Source organism: Physeter macrocephalus, chromosome 7, assembly GCF_002837175.3.
Source record: "Physeter macrocephalus isolate SW-GA chromosome 7, ASM283717v5, whole genome shotgun sequence".
NCBI classification, from domain to species: Eukaryota; Metazoa; Chordata; class Mammalia; order Artiodactyla; family Physeteridae; genus Physeter; species Physeter macrocephalus.
This window is the reverse complement of record NC_041220.1, coordinates 26,309,781-26,331,695: the sequence shown is the minus strand read 5'-3', so window position 1 is coordinate 26,331,695 and position 21,915 is coordinate 26,309,781. Positions and strand designations below refer to the sequence as shown.

At 39.1% G+C, this 21,915-nt stretch overlaps 1 protein-coding gene across 10 annotated transcripts in view; it reads right to left on the bottom strand.

The window, feature by feature from the left end:
• Positions 1 to 21,915, bottom strand: part of GAB1 (GRB2 associated binding protein 1) — a 123,677-nt gene that overhangs the window by 5,750 nt on the left and 96,012 nt on the right. For 6 of the 10 annotated variants that reach the window (XM_028491725.2, XM_007108167.4, XM_028491726.2 and 3 more), the window contains 6 exons: positions 17,485 to 18,086; positions 16,186 to 16,271; positions 15,691 to 15,994; positions 7,791 to 7,880; positions 5,958 to 6,051; positions 4,079 to 4,202 (listed from right to left, as the gene is read on the bottom strand). In XM_028491725.2, coding sequence (XP_028347526.1) covers positions 4,079 to 4,202; positions 5,958 to 6,051; positions 7,791 to 7,880; positions 15,691 to 15,994; positions 16,186 to 16,271; positions 17,485 to 18,086 — 1,300 coding nt within the window. The remainder of the gene's footprint in view (positions 1 to 4,078; positions 4,203 to 5,957; positions 6,052 to 7,790; positions 7,881 to 15,690; positions 15,995 to 16,185; positions 16,272 to 17,484; positions 18,087 to 21,915) is intronic. The other 4 variants (XM_007108170.4, XM_028491727.2, XM_028491730.2 and 1 more) reach the window with 1 other exon arrangement.

Genomic DNA, 21,915 nt, shown 5'->3' with positions numbered 1-21,915 from the left:
TGGCCCACGGGCCCAGCCGCTCCGCGGCATGTGGGATCCTCCCAGACCAGGGCTCAAACCCGTGTCCCCCGCATTGGCAGGCAGACTCCCAACCACTGCGCCATCAGGGAAGCCCCTGCTTATACTTTTGAAGAAAACCGTAACGATGTAATCAACTTGACAATTTTATACTTGTTAGGATGAACAACATGATTTGGAAACTGCATAAATCTGGTTCTGCTGATTCTTTCATATTGCTACTCCATTTTGCTTGGGTTAAACAGACTAAGCTGTGACTTAGGGAAAGGACAATTGCTAGGAAAACACTGAGTTTACTCTTGGTGAGGTGGACATGGTCTGGGTCGCATGTACTCAGATGCAGCATGTGTGCAGCCTACTGTATATCCTACATACTGTATGTGGTATGTGTATGCAGTAGAAAACCTGCACTACTGAATGTGATGGCCCTATTTGTAGGAACAGATTTTTCAACCAAATTTATCAACTACCGCTAATAAAACATTAAAAAAATATTGACAGTAACATGTAGGGCACAAAAAATGTAAGCAAGTGTCAGTGCTCAATTAGTACAAACAGCTATGCCCTCCCCCTTTCTTCTAATTCATGAAAAAACTGAAATTTTTTTCTGCAAATGACTCTATATTTCATTCTCACATAAAAAAACCAAGCCAGATTGCATGGTGTGTGTGTGTGTGTGCGTGTGTGTGTGTGTGTGTAAAATTTTGTATTCAAATGTAATGACAGAGCCCATACCTGAAATTTCCCTAATTGGAAACATCCAGAATTATTCACGGTGTTGCAGGCTACGAAAGAAACCCTTGAGTTCATACGATGTACACATTTAATCTCAGTAAGCTGTTCTTAAAGAGAATTTGTCAGAATTGCTAGTTCAACTGTACTCTAATAATTACTAGGACTGGAAATTTTTTCATCTTCAAGTATTGTTAAAATGTGTGTCCCTCCAAAAAGTCTATTTGCTCTTGATCTAATCTAGTCTCAACTGTGAACAGCCAGCCTGTCTCTGCATTCTAGGCTTTAACCCAGTGTTTTCCCAAAACAATTTAGGAAAACCCTAAGATTCGAAGAGTTATTATGAAGTGTTCTGTGAATTAAAAGAAAAAATAGAGCAGTACTTTGTTTTTCTAAAATTCTTGAAAAAAGTACATAAAATTATTGAACATACTTTTGGTGGTGTTGTTACAAACAATATATATGTCTTTAGTAATGATGTACTGTCACCTGAATTTCAGGCGTCACATTAAGGGTTCATTTCACGAATGCTTGACTTTGGATGTTTGTATAAAAAACAGGCAGCATCACCAATTCACTGTTTCACTAGACACTGGCTGCTCCATGATCACCAGTATAGGAAACAGACTGTGCTTCAACATTTCAATGTACAGAATTTAATCTTCATTGTCCCTATAAACCAGATTTGATCCAATCCTGTTTCAACTTCTCCAAGACTAATTTTTTACCGACTTCATCAACCTGAGCATATGTTAGACCTTGTGAACTTCTATGGTTCTCCACTGATACACTAAATTCCAAGAGGTGTGGGAAATATTGCTGTAACTATCACATTCATTCCTAAGGAAAAGTTGTTTGGAGTAAGATGAGCCCTTGCAGTTGGTGGCATAAGATGGAAATGGCACAGCTGACTTTTCTACTGTGAATGGCAGATGGATATTTTCACCTGGGACATTTTTGCTTATTTCTAACCCTTAGGGCCTCAGTACCTTAGAAATTCACCATCTGGTGGTTATTTAGACACCTCTACTGGCAGGTAAAATTACCTTTCTGGTTTACTGTTATACTATATAAAAGAACAATTTTGTATCTTCCTTTCCTTTGACTTTCTGATTGTAACGGATTTTTTCTAGATTTTTCCCTTCACCTAACACCTACTCATGACAAATCATACTTTCAAACTTTCCTATTACAGGTCCTTTCCAATATTTTTATGTTTATTTACTATTTTGGGCAAAACAAAAGATTCTTTGGTATCTCAGAAAATAATTACTTCTGTAATAAAAAAATTCATTTAACCACCTAAAAATGAAAATTGAGGGCAATATGTACTCCAGTGCAGCACTGAGGATTTACTTAGACTCTTACTAGAGTCTGTTTACTATAATGAAGAAAAAAATTAAGTTAATAAAAATAATAAAACACTACTCATCAAATGGAAAAATTATGAATCCAGAAGTGAAAGTCAGTTAATAAAAATTGCCCTACCTTGAAACATTAGTGAAAACGTTATTGATATAGTTCATTTGTATTCTAATTCAGGGTTGACATAAATATTTTAAATTATCTTATTCATTGTTGAATACTTTATTAATTTGATAATATTTTACAGTTAATTAGTTCAAGCATCAAATCAGGCTTTTCAAATCACTTAATTTTGTTCCCTGACAAATGGTCATGAGAAACCTGCTGCTGCCTAAAGTCCATTAAAGACATACATTCAATGAAAAAATTGGGCTTTATATATTGAATCTCTGAACAGAATTGTTTTAAAGAAAATAAAGTCACTAAAATGTTACTCATGCCAAATTTTGACATGAGATATTTGCTTATCATATGCTGCCTGGTTGTGCCCCATGATCTGTTCTCCCCTTTCCACTGGGAAGGGGATTTTTAGCCGGGCCCACTGTCCCTCTGTACAAAGGCTACTGTTTCCAGTCCATTTCGTGTTTATGTGGCCAGAGGCTAAGTTCTGGTCAACAGTTTCTACTCAGCAGTTTCTGGGAACCTTCTCTATGAGGCAATTGGCCTGCATCCTTTGCTTCTTCTTCCTTCCCTCCATTCTGCAGCCTGCCATGTGAATCTTCTGGCTGGAGCATCATCTTGTTCTATTGAGCCTGTGAGCCAGACCCAGGGGACAGGAGACTGGAGAGCAGCAAGGGGCAAGGATCCCCGAGGGCTCCTGGAACAAAAAGCTGCCACGACAGCCGCGGATTGACTCACTGGACTTCTACGTGCGAAAGAAATAAATGTCTTTCTTAAGTCCTTGTTATTTGCTTATTTTCTGTTACTCAGAGGGGGTCCTAATGCCAACCGATATACTTATCTACTAAAAAGCAAATAACAGAGCAAGCAGTGTCTCTGGTTTGAGGGAAAGCAAAAGGAAAAGATTTTTAAAAAATTAAAATTGGCTTGTATTTTTAAACATCTGAGGTATTTTCTGGCAACTACCTGATTTCTGGGGAACATAATGCTTGCTACTATTACAAAATTCTTGGCCCTTGGGGTAATAACAGTCAGTCTGAAGTAAATCAGGTTTAAACAGGTCTTCTTTGATCTTTAAGCCTTGCCTAAGGATGTATTATTGAAAGATTATTAAAAACCCTCGGCATAAGATTGTTTCACCCTGCGTGCGCTGACGTGGGTCTGGAGAAATGCATTATAAAATGCTTCCAGTAAAAAGTATTTTTTTTGAATAGCTTCAAAAGTGAAGTACATCTTAAAAGAAATATAACTGGAAAAACTTTTATGATTTTTAACTAACTTGTATCTACTTTATAGATATTAATATTACACTTCGACCCTTTATTGGTATTAGACTTGATGATGCTGTTTTTCAAAAGCATTTTTATATAAAGTTTTTTTTTTTAATTTTTAAAATTTATTTTATTTTTGGCTGCGTTGGGTCTTCGTTGCTGCGCGCGGGCTTTCTCTAGTTGCGGGGTGAGAGGGGTCTACTCTTTGTTGTGGTGCATGGGCTTCTCATTGCGGTGGCTTCTCTTGTTGCAGAGCACGGGCTCTAGGCGCACGGGCTTCAGCAGTTGTGGCACACGGGCTCAGTAGTTGGGGCGCATGGGCTTAGTTGCTCCGCGGCATGTGGGATCTTCCCGGACCAGGGCTCAAACCCGTGTCCACTGCATTGGCAGGCGGATTCTTAACCACTGCACCACCAGGGAAGCCCCCAAAAGCATTTTTAAAAAGTTGTCTTTTATCCTTTTTCCTTAAGAAAGATGGAAGGGTAAGGTGTATGGACTGGAAGAAAGGTCTACTGTGAATGATGCAGAAGGGCTGCTCAGGAAGAGAGACGTTAAGAGAAGATTCTACTTACTGAGTCTTCACTGGACAGGTTTGGGTTCATGGGAACATAATTCTCTTCACTGTCATGTGAGTCGCTGCTTGAAGTCGTGCTGTGCACTGAATCCGGCCGGGGAGACATGGGAAACCTGGAGGAGCTGATTACAGAGATGACCATCACAAACACACATCCTGACCAAAAATGTCTCAATTTGCTTCGAAAGTAAAAATGAGTGATAGTATACATTCTTCCAGAAACATTTATGCTTACAATCATTTATTGTACGCATTAATTACTGTACAATTTATCACATACATTCAAATGCACAACTAACATTTACAGCTATTTGTAAAGGGATATTTTCTTTTTTAAAAAAGTTTTAATTTTTTTACACAATTCTGAAAGGTTACTTTCCATTTAAAGTTATTACAAAATATTGGCTCTATTCCCCGTGCTGTACAATACATCCTCGAGCCTATCTTATACCCAAGATAAGCTCCCACTTATCTTGTAGTGGGTGGTAGTTCGTACCTTCCACTTCCCCACCCTATTTCCACCCCCTCCCCACCCCACCACTGGTAACCACTAGCTTGTTCTCTATTGTCTTCAAGTCTGCTTCTGTAAAGGGATATTTCTGAGCATCAAAGTACCTTCTGCAGGATAAAGAAGATGTGGCACAAATATACAATCGAATATTACTCAGCCATAAAAAGAAATGAAATTGAGTTATTTGTAGTGAGGTGGATGGACCTAGAGACTGTCATACAGAGTGAAGTAAGTCAGAAAGAGAAAAACAAATACCGTATGCTAAACACATATGTATGGAATCTAAAAAAAAAAATAAAAAATAAAAAGAAGGTTCTGAAGAACCTAAAGGCAGGACAGGAATAAAGACGCAGACATAGGGAATGGCTTGAGGACACGGGGAGGGGAAAGGGAAGCTGGGACGAAGTGAGAGAGTGGCATGGACATATATACACAACCAAATGTAAAAGAGGTAGCTCTTAGGAAGCAGCCGCATAGCACAGGGAGATCAGCTCGGTGCTTTGTGACCACCTAGAGGGGTGGGATAGGGAGGGTGGGAGGGAGGGAGACGCAAGAGGGAAGAGATATGGGAACATATGTATATGTATAACTGATTCACTTTGTCACGAAGCAGAAACTAACACACCATTGTAAAGCAATTATACTGCAATAAAGATGTTAAAAAAAAAAAAAAAAACCAACAACAAAGTACCTTCTGCAGAACAACGAAAAAAGTATTGCTAGTGATGTGGGGGATAAGTAGAAAGACACAGATATAAAAAAGAAGATTTAAGAACTACTATTTTAAAAAAACTATATATATATATACACACACACACACACATTCACACATACACACACGTACACATTCAACACAGCAACACAGGTTTGTAACTACAAACATCCTTTTCATTTCCCCATATACATTTAAATGAATCTCCATTAAATAATCCTTACAGGAAACTACCGTATTTTCCAGAGCAGTAGTTCTCAGAAATTTCTAGCCTCATGAACCTTTCACACTCTTAAAATTTACTGAGAACCCCAAGGAACTTTGGTTAATATGGGTGACATCTACTGATATTTACCACATTACATATAATAGAAAAAAAATTTAAAAAGACAAGTGTACACAAATACATACACTATTAGCTGTCACAACGATATCGTCCAATATTATGCCACCTCTGGAAAACTCCAGTGTACACTCATGAGAGAAGCAGAGTGGAAAAGCAAGTGACATCTTAGTATATTCATGAAAATAGTTTTGACTTCACAGAACCCCAAAAAGGGAGGCTCCCCAGACCATCCTTTGGGAACCACTGTTCTAGGTACTCTCCATTATAATGAACAATCAAGGAGCTAAGTATTTTAAACAAAGACTTACTCCCGAGCAAAACTCCTAGTGATGGGAGATCTTACTGGGGCTTGTAATTCTTCCCATTCTGGCAAAGGTTTTATTTCTAAAGGTGCCGGCTTGACTGAAACAAAAGAGAAAAAAAAGAGACTTTAGCATACAGAAATTTGGAAAACAAAACAAGACCCTCTTTCTACATCTCTATTTATACATTATGGCCACAGTACACTTAGGAACAGCTTAGTTTCACACATGAAAAGAAGTACACTGATGTTATGTGATTTTTCCAAGGTCACACAGCTGAAAAATTAGTGGCAAAAGCTAAATCAGATAACGTTTCCTGACTGTTGACTGAAAGTCTAAATAAAACTCTATTATTACAACATGTTGCTTCTTAAGTAAATATTTTAGGAATATAAACTTGATGAGAACAAGAAAGAGTAATGTGACCCAATTCCTTCACAGTTACTTGATTTATACTTTTCATTATTTCCTTATTTATTTTTTTCACTAATTTTATCCTCGATCACGGAGATTTAATTTTCTATGTAAAAACAGTCCTCATCATCAACATTGAAGCATCATTTATACAACTATACATATAAAATGATGTTCAGGAAGCAATAAACACAAAACTTCGCTAAAACCAAAAACTGAAAAAACGAATTCATAACCAAATCTTTTAAATTAATTCAGGCCCAGTCTGGAACAAAATAAAACAAAGCAATAATTATATCTTTATACTCAAACTCTGCTCTGAGAAAAGGCCACAATTTATAACAATGGCCTCAAATTTTTAGCTTAATTTAACCAACAATATCGTTTAACAAATTAGGTAAAAATGAATGCTAATGTTCTTATTAGCTTTATTTATAAGTTGTCTTTGCTTATTTACCCTATTATTGCAGTGGACAATTAATTACTCTGCCAGTATATATTCCGCAGAGCTCTTCGCCCTTAAAGTAAGACTCAGTTTTCAGAAATTCATGACATGAGCAAAAGAACTTCAACAATGTTATGTGTTAATATTCATTATATTTTGGGATACTATTTAAACATATTAGGTAAATATTTTGGTTACATTTCATCCTGCCACTCTAAAGAAAAAGTCTTCATTTTTTCCAGACATCCCCCCTCTAGTCTTTGTCCATATATGTGTACATTGAATCAACCAAGTTATAATTACCTTCAAACTATAAAATAGGTAGTCATTTTAAAGGATTATGTAGATTCTCTGGGGTTTATGCCGAAGTATTTTTGGCAACTCAAATACAAAAAATTTCAATGAGATTTTCTGAAGGCTACATTGATTTAAGTTTGAGTTAAAATAATTTTGCTCACCTATACACTTAAAATGGACATGTACAGAATGCTGTGCTCACTTGAAAGTATTTCTTTAACTCTGATGTTTTCACTTTTTTTAAAACACAAAGGCTAATAGCTGCTTAGCTGTCAAATTCTAAGTAATGGCATAAAATAATGAGTCCATGGAAATGATTGTATATTGTCTCAGAACAGAATATATACATTATACATAAATACAGGAGACAACTGGAACTCACAAGCATCTCACAAGCTTAAAGAAAACACTCTATTGATGTCTAAAAGGTTAAAAGAATAATGCAAAAGGAAAAGACTGAATATCATATATTATCAAATATTTAACATGCTGCTTGCTGTTAATGGCATAATATACTCGTTGTGTATTATGGGAAGCATTCACTTTAGAAATTACGTGCTGGGAAGTTTCATTTACAACAAAACAGTATTTAAGGCTCTTCTCCTTTACTTTTAAAGGAAACAACATCACAGAATAAATAAATTCCCAACACCCCATCCAGCATGCGGTGCTAAAGTACATACCCTTTCTTCTCGTAGCAAAGTCACCTATGGTTTGTGAATCAGTTCGCTCTAAACCATGGGGTTTAGGTCTTAAAATTTTAGGACTTTGACCTAATTGGTAAAAAGAAGACTTTCTTAATATAATGTTATTGTTTTAATTGGAAAAAAAATGGATTCTGTAAAAAAGCAACAGAGCCCTGAGCAGACATGTTACATCTCAAAAGCATAAACAAAAGTTTGTTTGTGGAGACTATTTCAGTCTGGCTATGCATATCATTCATGCTCAATACCATGGGAAGCGGAAGCTGCATGCAACAATGTAATAAGCAGACTGTTATAAAAGATGGTAGGGTTTTAGTGGCCTAACTGCTTGGTTAGTTGTTATCTTTATTTGGAGGAAGAGAGGAAAAACATGTGTCATGTTAGTTACTCTTCTAAGATGCCTTAGAAAACTGGATCCAATAAAAAATTATAAAACCTCTCAGTCAGATCGCAAGTACATCTTTTCTTTGAAGTCTGGTGTCTCATACAAAAGTACCAAGGCCTACTTTCTTAACTTGACAGAGGTGTTCTAAAAACCTTAATCTGACTACTCCTTCACCACCTAAAAGCACCCTTCTAGAGAAATTCTATTGATACAATGTCTGCTAATCCAAAGTCAAAACCAAGACCAGCATTTCTTTTCCCTGAACACTCAGTGGCTGCCCCCGTAACACCATTTTGCAAGGATTAGATGTCTAGATTCTGGAACTGCTGACTGTCTAGCTTTAATTTGAGAATTGGAAAGCATAAATTCAGTTGCCATCTTTTTTTTTTTTTTTTTCCGTTTAATCTCTGTCATGTACAAGTACTGCTGAAAAGCCTTATGCAAAGTACAGGTTTAATACCCAGCAGCTGGCCTCATACTTTTTCCCACTAGAAGCCTGGATGCCAGAGTAGCAATATCATTTCAATCAGGAATTTAAACTACTTCATTCTCAATGGCACTAAATTCTCTTCTTTCTTGGCACGTACAAAACTGAGTTGACATCTATTAGATGGAAAATAATATTAGAGTTCGCTGATTCAATGTTGATCTCTAGCACCTTATTGACCAAAATCTACAAGTTCTTGAAAATGTGATTTTTCTAGCTTATAAAACATGAAAATTTCCTAACTCTCTCAAGTACTCTCAAGGGTACTCCTTGGCATTCTTCACAGAAAGATACCGTATTAAGTGAATTTTTTAATAGTGCATTTATAAAATTTCCATGTATTTTCTACTCCATGCAAAGCTTAAGGCTGATTTTAGGCCAAACGCCTCAAGGTGAAAACGTTGCCCTGAATTGAACCTAGTCGCTCAGGCATTTTGGTAGCTCCATTTCTTTGTATTTTTACTGCCTGGCTCAATTTGACATTTATGTTCCAGACAGAAATGAAAGTGATACTCAAATGATGGCTCAGTATTACTTATGAGGAGAGAAAGGAAAAAAAAGTCCAAGGTGTTATGTACTTCTCCTCTGCTGCCTAGAGGCAAATACTGGAATGTTTCTCTAATTACTCAAGTGCGACAATAAAGGGTACGAGATCAGACTAAAGCAGAGGCAGAAAATGAACCAACTCTGGGGATACACTGATTCTCAAATTCTAAGAGTCAACAGTGTTAACTCATTTGAGCCTCAGCTTTTAAATCCAAGACAGTTACAAGGAGGCTTTAGCTAGATTAGGTTTGAACAAAGAAAGCGACAAGCAACATGACGCATTTCTTTAGCAAAGAGCACCCCGTTGTGCTTTAACCCTCAGGGGTTAAAACAATCTCACCCGGGGCTGTCAATCTCTGGATCATGTGATCTGCTCCCTCATTTGGAGCACAACTTGGTAAATCTTAACCTCTGGTTCAGATCTCCCCTAAGATCCTTATTGGCATACCTACAAAGTCAGCCCACATGGAGGTTCTGTAGGCTTTCACACTGCATGTTCGAAATGGAATTTATCTTCTGGGACCCACCACACCTGCTTCGTTTCCTCTGTCGGCAGTTGCCATAGCAGATCTCTTAGGAGTTACTCTAGATTTCACTTTCTCTCTGATTTCCCTTTATCAATTTTACTTTCTATTTATAATGGCAATAGTTTGTTTTCATTTATCCAAGAAAATTAAAGAATCTGTAAGTCTGAAGTCCTGGCTTCCGTTTTTTAATGTGCACTGCACTTAACCTGGTTTCTTTTTCTGAAAGTGAACTCACACTGTATGGCTAAATGACCTCCACTTACACTCCAAGTGGCCTCCAAACTTGTAAAAATCACTCACTCTAGGTCCCCAAGTGGAGGCAGCAATTTGGAGTCAGGTCAGGGACTTTCGTTATGCCTTCCTGTCTGATCATCTCTAAAGCGAGGCGTCAAGAACCCTGGGTTTGGAACACCGGGCAAAGCACTCTTTAAAGAAGATGCTGAAAAAAAGTGTGATTTTATAACAGTTTGCATTAAAAAGTACCATTTTTCCCCTATGGTATCCTTAAATCTTAGAATGAGCTTTCTAGGGGCCGACCTGATTATGTTACTTGCCTACATAAAACCCTTTAATGGTGTTCTCAGAATAAAGCCCAAACTCATTAGCATGGATTATAAAACCCCCAGGAGCTGGCACCTGCCAGGCATTGGGCATTCGTTCCTGCATTCATACTTTCCTCCCTCCCACCCAAGACTCTGAGCCAGTCCCCTCTTTTTAAAGGATCTGGGTATGCTGTTTATTCTGATAGAAGATCCTCTATCATCATTTCATTGCCACTTACCCTCTGAGATTCTCCTCAGAGGAGACAGCCTGCAGGGCCAAGAGCTAACCTCAACCACAAGCCCCCTTCTGTGCTAATTATGATAATGTGTTTACTTTTCCACTTTCCCACTAACTGGGACCTTCTTTAGAGAAGCCACCTGTCCTTCCTTGGGTTTGGAGACCCCAGACCTATCAGAGGGTACATCCTATAACTGGGAGGCCCTTCAATCTGTTTTGATGAACTGCGGTTCTCTTAAAGCTTAATCTGATGGTGGTGTTTAATCTGATCAAGGTCATAACTTTGTGTTTGCCTTTGAAGGAAAAAAGAGAAAAAAAGAACAAATGAATGTTGTTTCAAAAGTCGATCATTCCAAATATGGTCAAGGCGGTCATACGAGGTCATGCTTCAAAGAAGCAGATGCAGTCCTTTTTGAAAAGTTCATATACGATTATTATTTTAATAGGTACTGCTTACATAAATTCAACTCAAAGTGGAAAATTTATTTTCTCTATCATTATAGGTCTAACTTAGCCTAAATTATTCACTCATCTCAAGTTTCACAGATGATGCTACTATTTCCAGTAGGCATCTCAGAAATCAAGAAAGAAGAAAAATAATTCACAACATTATTATCCTCTGCTTATTCCAAGCAGTAATCAAGGTAGCACACTGAAAAACTTTTACACTTGTTTGAATAGTCTCATTGTATAAAGGGGACTATAATAATGATAATTATATTGGAAGGTCAGGAATATTTAGGAAAAAAACCCGCACGTAGAGGCTGTGCTGTAAAAATGCACTCTGTACTCATTTCCTTTAAACTGTAACCACCAACCCAAAAATCTGACTTGAGAGTCAAACTTTAATACTTGTTTATTAAAATCTAGCTATATTTACTGGTATCATTTATCCATCTTCCAAACATTTATTATAGTATAAAAGTAGTTTTTCAAAAGCATGTTAATTTTTAATCACTATCAAAAAACTTCTTTAGAAGCTCTCTTGAGCAAATATTTATAGCAAAGATACCAAAAAGATCCACCTAGGGAAGCTCCTCGACTGGTCTTCTAGATCCTTCCTACACCAAAGTGAAGATCCAGCAGGACCTGAAGATATTTTAACCAAACGAACATACAAAAACACCAGAAGTAAGCTCGCTCTGCTTTTTAAAAACCAATACAATAACTAATGGTCAGATCTACTGCAGGAAGCCATGCATGGACAAAGCCAAACAACACAAAATATAAAGACAGTATATCTGAGGCTTGAACAGCTGCTATATCACGTTAGAAAGAGAGTGAATGGGCCCAGTTAAATGCACAGATGAAATCTGGGAGATTTATGTAAGGACTTACTTTAAGAGAAATCACAATATCCTATAGAAATTTCCCAAACTTTACAAAGTTGCTTTTCTATTAAAATATAAAAGTTTCAGTTGAAGTAATCAAAACAGAATTTGTCCTGCATTTCCAATGACTCATCTGCTTTCCTAATATTTAACACAGTACACGTAAATTATGATTTTCTCCTCTGTTAATATATACAAGATATGGTTCAGAACAAATACTATTGTGACAGAAATAGTATGGGTGAAAATATAGCTACCACAGTTGGGTGATTGGGTAAACTGTCCATGAAAATACATTGAATGTAAGTGTTTAAAACATGCACGTATTTGTGCAGCTTCAATTACTCAGAAGTATTTGAAAAACTCATCCGTACTACTAACTACAGCAGCTGACATCTATAATTGGGGGTATAAACAAGACTAGAATGTCACTCATTTGTTGTAGACCCTTCCCAAGAAGACAATCACAGAAACCAGTTATACTGGGTGTTGAGTTAGTTATATTGAGTTTTGGAACTAATCAAGCCATATTTTATAGAATAGGTTTGCTTATTATGAGGTTTAGTTAATAAGAGATAATAGAATAATAGACAGAGTCATGTATCTGATGTCACAAAATGTGAAATGAAAACAGACTCATCAGATGCTATGCACCATGAGAAGAATTTCAGGACGAAATAAGACATCTGTTTTACGGTTTAAGTTTTTAAGGATAAACTTTGCTCCAAGATCTGAATTTGGGTTTTAAAATGTTTTTCTTGAATAGCTATAACTTTCTAAAGTGACTTGACAAAGTTTGCCCTTGCAATATTAGATACTTTCTCATGCCTTCTCTTGTATCATATTTATTATTTATTTATTTATTTTTGCGGTACGCGGGCCTCTCACTGTCGTGGCCTCTCCCGTTGCAGAGCACAAGCTCCGGACGCACAGGCTCAGCGGCCATGGCTCACGGGCCCAGCCGCTCTGCGGCATGTGGGATCTTCCCGGACCGGGGCACGAACCCGTGTCCCCTGCATCGGCAGGCGGACTCTCAACCACTGCGCCACCAGGGAAGCCTGTATCATATTTATTTTAAAAAGTAGAGTAATAATAAGAAAAGCAACCCACCCCCCTTTTTTTTATAACTAAGACTTTAAGTAACTTCATTACTGTTTTGCTAAACCTATTATTCTCCTTGAATTTGCGAAAAACTATGTGGAAATTTTATTCTGGGTGCTTTTTCAGTTCACTTTGTATCTAAGCAATGATACCAAATCAGTAATCTGGCCCATGAGCTCAAGATTGTCTTTCAATAGCTCAGTTAATTTTTTAAAGACTAAACAGAATCTCCAAAAGTAACCAAGGAACCTACTTTGTTCTGCTCTATAGTAGGGTTACCATTGGTTGGTTTAGAGGACTAGGACAGTCTCTCATGTACTAGAATATATAGTACTTTCACTATATATTTACATAGGGAGGTTTAATTACACATACATGCAATATATATGATGTATAATACATATGCCATTTTATTATGCTGCCTACCTAAAATAACATATACTATAATATGGGGGTACGTGAACTCTGTCAGACCTAGATGATACTAAAAGCATTTCATTACGATCCTAAAACTTTCCAACATGTAAATAGGGACCTTTTCTGATTCTGCATTGTGCTTACCACGTGAAACCATTAACTGTGGAATACACTGGGAATTTTCAAACTGTGTTAAGCAGAGCCTAAGGGGAGGAAGGAAAGGTGGGGGAGCAAAGCTGCAAGGACTCAGAGCTCCATGCATCACCCACAGCACACCATGACCATATTTACGTGGGGACCTCAAGATATAAAATGGTTATGTTTGGTGTGAAAAACTAGCGATCTGCTGCCAACATGCGCTGATTACAGGAAAAGAAGGAGAGAACCAGTTTAGCATTAAAATGAGGATTTCGACGTTTCACGGACTTCCTGACATTTGTATCTTAATCCTTCCACCCTCTGTGGGCTCAATTATAAATCTATACATGTCCAAACATACTTTTGTGTGTTGTATGCAATGAAGAAAATGACGAGGGATGTCTAAATAGATTTTAAAACAAATGAGGACCAAGAGAAACAAAAGGAAAAGTTATCACCTAAAAAGCCTGGGATGCTCACACTGTTTCTAAAATAGCCAGCCCTGATCATGGCTCTGCTGCTGGGACCTCTGGGGCGACCGGGGGTGCGACCATCTTTCCAGCTGTCTGAGCAAAGGTGAGCCCTTGACCCAACAGCAGCCAGCGTGTGGGCTCGCCTGCCATCTACAATCTATCTTGTGGCCTTGTGGTGTGGACAGACAAACGAGACCAATCAAACTTTCGCTGAGCGATCTGGAGTGAGTCAATAATGAACAAGGCAATTAGCAGCAGATGTGGAAGCTTCCAGGGCCCATAAAAAGGAGCCACAGGGCGGAATCGAGGCCACACAGGGGCATCAGAGGCCAAAGCTCTCTGACAGCAGAAAGCGGTGAAGGAGAGAATGCAGCGTAAAAGAAAACAGGAAAGAAGGAAAGAATGTGAGGGAGAGAGAGCAAAGCAGGATCAAAGAGTTTCCAGAGGACAGAAATGCAGGGAGGGCAGGACAAAGTGACAGCCTCCTAGGAGTGTCTCAGTTGCCGCTTTCTCTTTTCATTTACTTTCTTAAAAGCAAAACAAAACAAAACTCATTTTCTTAAGATCCTCTGAGTCTCAGTCTCTGTTCCCCACACCGGGAACTTAATTAGAATGACTATTAATGATCCAAGCCCAGGTTAATGAGAAATTTACACAAACATTACATGCTTTTTCAAAACAGCTACACAGAGCACATGAGACTCTTCAAATGTGCTGAATTCCCCAGAAATTTTGCCACACATCTCACAGCCAATACACTAACTTACTTGGTTGTCGAGATTAAATCACACTTGCAGCCTGCGGCAACACAGCTGGCTGTCTGGGGTTTAACCACTTGAACCCAAATTTCAAAAACTTGGGTACATATTACCAGTTTGGCTGAAAAGTTTCTTTTACACTGAGTTCTTAACCAACCATGCCACCTTAGAATTTAATGTTACTTGTGAAGGCCAGTATGAAAGAATAGACGAGAAGCATTTGTTTACACCCCAGCAAAGGCAGAATCATTTTTTAAAAGTTGTTATATGCACAGAATGGAAAGAGTATACAAGCAACCCTACTGTTCTTAAAGAATCATGGCAAGTGCACTAATCATCTCAAGTCTGATTTGACATTAAATACTCTGGAGGAGAGGTTGCAAAAGACCAGCCAAAGACCATATCTAGCTCGTAAAAGTGTGTGGTATGGTCTGCAATGTTTTGTTTTGTTTTTTTTTTTCGAATAATCAAATTAGCTGGTAGAACTTAAAAATCAAAAGAAAATACAAATAAAATCCAAAATTATTGACTTCTTTTGATAATCAGAAGATTTTCCTCTAGGGGGCCCATGTTAGTTTCACAAGTCCACAAAGGATTGTGGCCAGGCAGTAGTTAGTGACTCCATTTGGCTGGGCCAAGGGCATTCCAGTTTCTCCTAATTATCTCCTGTTGCTTGCCAATCCTTGTGAATAATTTAGTTTGTAACCTCTGCTCCAGAGATAGGAGACTTAAAAATCTCACCTGGGCATCAACATATGACATAATAATTATTAATCTATAAACAGCAATACTACTTTACTTAAACAAGCTGGTAACTTAGGTAATATGAAATGCTTCTGAATTTCTAGTCCCGATTCTGTTTTGGATTTAATGACAGTTAAATGCAGATCTCAACTGGCAACCCCTGGCCCTTTTAGCATGCCACGCTCTCCTTACCTTTTCTGTCTGGCTTGAGGTTCCGATCCACGGGGGGAGGTTCACAGTCTGCAACAGGAACTGGCCTTCTAGGCGGGGTCTTCGGGCTGGACCTGAAGCCCATATGAGCGGGAGGAGGCACTTGCATTCCAAATGAAGAAAAATCAAATGTCCCCGGAGTCATTGGCACATAATTTGCTTCCTGAATTGGTTCCGTGAAACTGCTGGAATGTTGTCGTGGAGGAGAGTTGGGATTCATGGGGACATAATTTTCATCCAGTTCTTCGCTTGATACACTCCCCACTGTCAATACATTTTTGATTTTCTACAACACACATACATTTCTTTCAATAAACAAGAACTACTGTCAAACAGGAAAACACAATTGTAAGTTATGCCTATTCGTGTGGCTCTGAAGGGACTTTTATTTCAGGATCTCATTTAGTCTCAGGGTCCTAAGTGCGAAGGTTTTGACAATGAAATACACTTGATGATGCCAAGGTCAATTATACTTACAAAGTGGTTGTGGAAGCCTTCGAGTGAACTAGATCTATCAGTTGGAAATGTTCGTGGAATATCATAGCAGTCTTGGGAACTAGCATCTAAAACAGAGAACAAACTATCAATATTTCTCCCCATCTTTGCGAGTTCCCAGGGTAATCAGGAATGACCTTCTCTCTCTCTCTTTTCATATATGCATGCAAGCACACACACAGATTTTAAAAAGGATGCTCACAGAATAATATCTTGAATTGAAACATCAAACCACTAGAAAATACAGACATTTATTCATATGCTAACCAGTACCAGTATTTGATTATGACAGTGAGATGGGTTATTTAAAGACGGAGAAAAGAAATACTTCTGTTTTCTTATCTTTTGCACCCTTGGGTATAACTTACATCTCACTAACTTATAACCACCTCAAGATACATTACAGCCATTTCGAGAAAGAAGTTAGAAATTGGTGTTGAATGGCTAAATAAGTATTGACATAAGTACCATCCACAAGGCATCAAATCTTTAACTTCTTTAGAACAGCTGGATAACTCTACCACAAAATCCAGAAGTGTCAGACGTAGTTTTTAGGGTGGGTGCCTTTTAAACTTGGGCTTTTTATTTTCAGGACTTTAGGACCCTCAGAGGCTAACCCAGACTCAATTTTTCTCCTCTCAAAGTCTATAATTTTGGCAGGCTCTAGGAAGATGGTACAGGAATCAGTGAAGTGGCTAAGGGGTAAGGGGAGAGAAGATTCAGAGCTTTAAAAATAAATAAAACCAACCAAACAAAAAGCAGAATGACCTGACTGCAACTGAATATCACCTGGTAGACATAACAGAAACTGTTGATCTGGGAAGGAAGGAAACAGAGCCCAACAGATGTGACACAGAAGCGGCCGTAATAGGACACAAATACGGGAAAGGGTATGACTGGGAAAGGCTTTGTGGCTGGTCCACTTCCTGTGCCTCTGCCCCATCGGGTCTGCTCACCCAGGATGTAGAGGAAGTGAGAGAGAGCGGTACACACTCCCTGAGGCAGGGAAGTATTACTAAGGCCATACTTCTTAGGGATGAAAAACTCCTCGTCTTTCTCCCTTCCACCACAACGTGTACACAGGCACACGCTGCCTGCACAAACACACTTCCTGGGATCTACTGAGGCTCTGACAGCTTCGCTACCTGAGTGGGTAACTGCAGCGCTGAAGAAAAAAGGGACTGCTATTTAATGTCACACTAAGCGTCCAGGAACAAATACTCAGAAAAAGAGATTTTCTATCATTAACCTCTAAGCCAGGAAAAGCCAACTGGAGCTGACCTTTTCGCAATTTGTTCAAATCCACAGTGGAAATGGTATTACTACGGGACGGTGGCACCCCTGCTGTCGGGATACAGTAACTACTGTCAGTGTCAGAGGCTGTGCGTGTGATGCTACTCGTGTCCACAGGAGATCGGTCATGAGCCGGATGCGGTTTCGGTGGCCGAGGTGGAGGAATATCTGGAATAGTGTCTAGCTTTGACGTCTGCCCCAAGGTTCCTTCTGGAAATGTTCGTGGAATCTGATAGGTATTACCAGGTGTTGGAGGAATGTCATAACTAATAGATACATGCCTCATTTGAGGCTCTACACTCGAGGTCCCGGATGGGGTATTAAAAACATAGAGCTCTCCGTCGGCTTCGGTACTTGAAGGAGACACCTTTGGTAAGACGTCATGGGAGTGACTTCTGGGCAGGTTATAAAGGCTGGAGTCTATGGAAACGGATGCAGCCCGAGACGGTGGAGAGTCATACATCATCTGCTGCTGGAAAAAGCCATTCACTCCATGTTTGCTCTGGGAGGAAGCAGGATTTTTATGAGAAGGGACGTTATCATTGCAGTCTGTCTCCGAAGGGGTGGATTTTGCAGAATCAGCGTGCGTTCTAAATAAAAATTGTTAATGACAGAAAACACGGTGAAGACCGAAGACTACATTTTAATAAATGTATTTCTAGCTTAGCAATCAAACTCCATGGCTTTTTTCATTCCAGTTTTTGGTGTGTGTGACCCATCTGATTGAAAGCACGAATGTTCCTGAGTTTTTATGATTATACACCAGATAACAAAACCGCCACCACAAAACCAAAAGCATTCTCCCTAATCTTGTTCTGTACCTGTCCACACCCCCCAACTCCACCTAGTAAATCCACACGTAAAACCACAATCCCTGAAGCGCTGGAATTAGAAAGGTACAAAACTTGGAGGAAGGTAAATGATTAAGGCACAAGACACCAGGAAAAGCACTTCCTCTGAAAAGCATGCAAAAACCTCGTGCCAACAGTTTATCAAGGTGATTCACTGCTCTTTAGCCCACCTGTGGCAACTCTGTTGTTCCGAAAAATGAAAAGTCTAATGATTACCTGGTATTGAATAAATTCAATGTGATCTACAAGGAGGTGGCAACTTGATAGGTTTTGTGTATCTTCTTTTCTATTTATTTTCTTTAACAAATATTTAGCCAATATTATGAAAAGAATCAAAATACAAGGGAAGGAGTTAGCCAACTCCAAACAATAATTCACCTTGAGAAATCTCATTAGAGTGTATTTTATGCTTTGGGTACATTTTTGGCTCTGTATTTTGTGGTATCACGAAATTTGGGAATAAGTCAAAACGAAGCTACCAACACCAGAACGCTTGTCCTTCCTTAATGCTAAACAAGATACCTTAACTACCTATGTGTGCTGTCCAAAGTCCTGTAGGAATTTAAACTCAATATTTAAAAAAAATAACTTGTGATAGTTTTTTTTTTTTTTAAAAGGGCACATCTCCCTGACTTCTTGGTAACATCTGGCACTGTGTATTGCATTTATTCACTGAAACTCTCCCCCACTAGTATCAGAGGACCTTTATTGCAATATCCTGACTTTCCTTCTTCCTCACTGATTATGCCCTTGTTTCACTGACTGCCTCTTTCTTCCTGTCTCTCCAACCTGGAAATGGCCATCAGAAATCAGTCCTCTAAGTCTTCATAGCACACACCATTAAAAATTCCTCCTTTCCCGTAACTTCCCCTTCTACTGAATGCTGACAACTGCTATCTTCTCACCAAACTCCGAGTCCTGCATTTACAAACGGTTCAAATGTATTGCTTCTTGGTTATCCCAGTGTTCCCTTGCTCATGTGTACCAAACTAAACTCAACTTACTTCTCAAATTGGTGGTCCTTTCTGACTTGCCATGAAAAGAAATGTCTTTATCCCAGATTCTGTAAACTCAAAATCCAATCAACTGTGATTCATTCTCTTTGATCACCACCATCACTTGTGCACAAAGTCCTTCTTTCTGGCCAAGCGCCTATTCCCCAACTCTGTTGCCGCTGTCACCACCCCAAGTTCAGGTCCGTATCTCTGCTGAGATCTACACCACGGACCCCTCCCCCTCAGCAAACTTCTTTCCTCTAGTTTCTTCCTCTTCCAATCTATCGTACCATCCATAGGACCAGGACTGCTAGAAGATCAATATTTCCAAAACATGGTTTTCAGGTCACTCACCTATTCAGAGAAAATCCCTTGAAGGGTTCCTACAGGCTGTAGGAACTACAAAAAGCCCACAGACAACTCCCCTTGGCACTGAGGCTACTCCTCCTGAGGCATCTCACCCTCCCTCTCAAAAACACTTGCACTGACCTTTCTAGGAATTTCTAACACATATTCTAAAATTTGTACTTGATTTCATTCAAACGTGAATTTAAGAAGCTACAAGTACAATGAGTACTAAGTTCCCTGTCTTTGAATAGCTTAGCGTGTAGTAGAGAATACATAAAATTATCAAGCTATCTCCAATTCTGTGATACTGGGCTGGCCAAAAGGTTCGTTCCGTTTTTTCCGTAAGATGGCTCTAGTAGCACTTAGTTGTCTTTAACGTCATTTGAAACAGTTTTGTTAGACTGTATGTGACAGCTGTCATATCAGCGTGCATTTAAAAAAGCTTATCAAAATTGGTGAATTTTTGTATAGCCATTTTAATATTGAAAATGGAAGGAAAAAGCAACATTTTCAGCATATTATGTTTTATTATTTCAAGAAAGGTAAAAATGCAACTGAAACGCAAAGAAAGATTTGGGTAGTGTATGGAGAAGGTGCTATGACTGATCGAACGTGTCAAAAGTGGTTTGTGAAGTTTCGTGCTAGAGATTTCTCACTGGACTCTGCTCCACAGTCAGGTAGACCAGTTGAAGTTGATAGCGATCAAATCGAGACGTTAACTGAGAACAATCAACTTTATACACCATGCGGGAGATAGCTGACGTACTCAAAATATCCAAATCAAGCGCTGAAAATCATTTGTGCCAGCTTGGTTATGTTTTAATCGCTTTGAGGTTTGGATTCCACATAAATTAAGTGTAGAAAACCTTCTTGACCTATTTCCACATGCGATTCTCTACTTAAACGTAATGAATACGCTCCGTTTTTAAAACAAATTGTGACGGGCGATGAAAAGTGGATACTGTAAAATAATGTGAAACGGAAGAGAGTGTGGGGCAAGCGAAATGAACCACCACCAAGCACACCAAAAGGCCAGTGTTCATGCAAAGAAGGTGATGTTGTGTATATGCTGGGATTGGAAGGGAGTCCTCTGTTATGAGCTCCTTCTGGAAAACCACACGATTAATTCCAACAAGTACTGCTCCCAGTTAGACCAACTGAAAGCAGCACTTGATGAAAAGTGTCCAGAATTAGTCAAAAGAAAACGCATAATCTTCCATCAGGATAACGCAAGACTGCATGTTTCTTTGATGACCAGGCAAAAACTGTTACAGCTTGGCTGGGAAGCTCTGACTCATCCGCCGTGTTCACCAGACATTGCACCTTCGGATTTCCATTTATTTCGGTCTTTACAAAATTCTCTTAATGGAAAAAATTTCAATTCCCTGGAAGACTGTGAACGGCACCTGGAATAGTTCTCTGCTCAAAAAGATAAAAAGTTTTGGGAAGATGGAATTATGAAGTTGCCTGAAAAATGGCAGGAGGTAGTGGAACAAAAGGGTGAATATGTTGTTCAATAAAGCTCTTGGTGAAAATGAAAAATGTGTCTTTTATTTTTACCTAAAAAACCAAAGGCACTTTTTGGCCAACCCAAAAAAACAGAGACATGGAGGTACAACCAGGATTCTCTGAAAACCCAGAGAGGCAAGCCTGGGAGTTTAGTGGAATGCCCCCTTAGAGGAGCAGATATCTGAGCTGAGTGCTGCAGGATGAACGGGAGTTTGCAAGGCAATGCTCACATCTTGCCTTCATCTATAAGCACTTCATGCTTGCATGTTTTGATTCCTTCACAAGCTTTACTTTTAAACTCTGAAGGTGACTGAATCTAAGGGGGCTTTATCTTATGTAATTAGTTTGTATCTTCATAGCACCTAGCGAAACAGTGGGCCCTCAGTGGGTACTTCACGAATATTTGCTATTTAACTGTCACTTTTGCAAAATACAGATACAAAATATATCTGAGTAATGATTTTGAGCATAATTTCTACTACAATAGGAAAGCTATGATACCAATGAGATCAATGAAAGACACTATATAAAAAGAAAATGTACCAGGGGCTTCCCCGGTGGCGCAGTGGTTGCGCGTCCGCCTGCCGATGCAGGGGAACCGGGTTCGCGCCCCGGTCTGGGAGGATCCCACATGCCGCGGAGCGGCTGGGCCCGTGAGCCATGGCCGCTGAGTCTGCGCGTCCGGAGCCTGTGCTCCGCAACGGGAGAGGCCACAG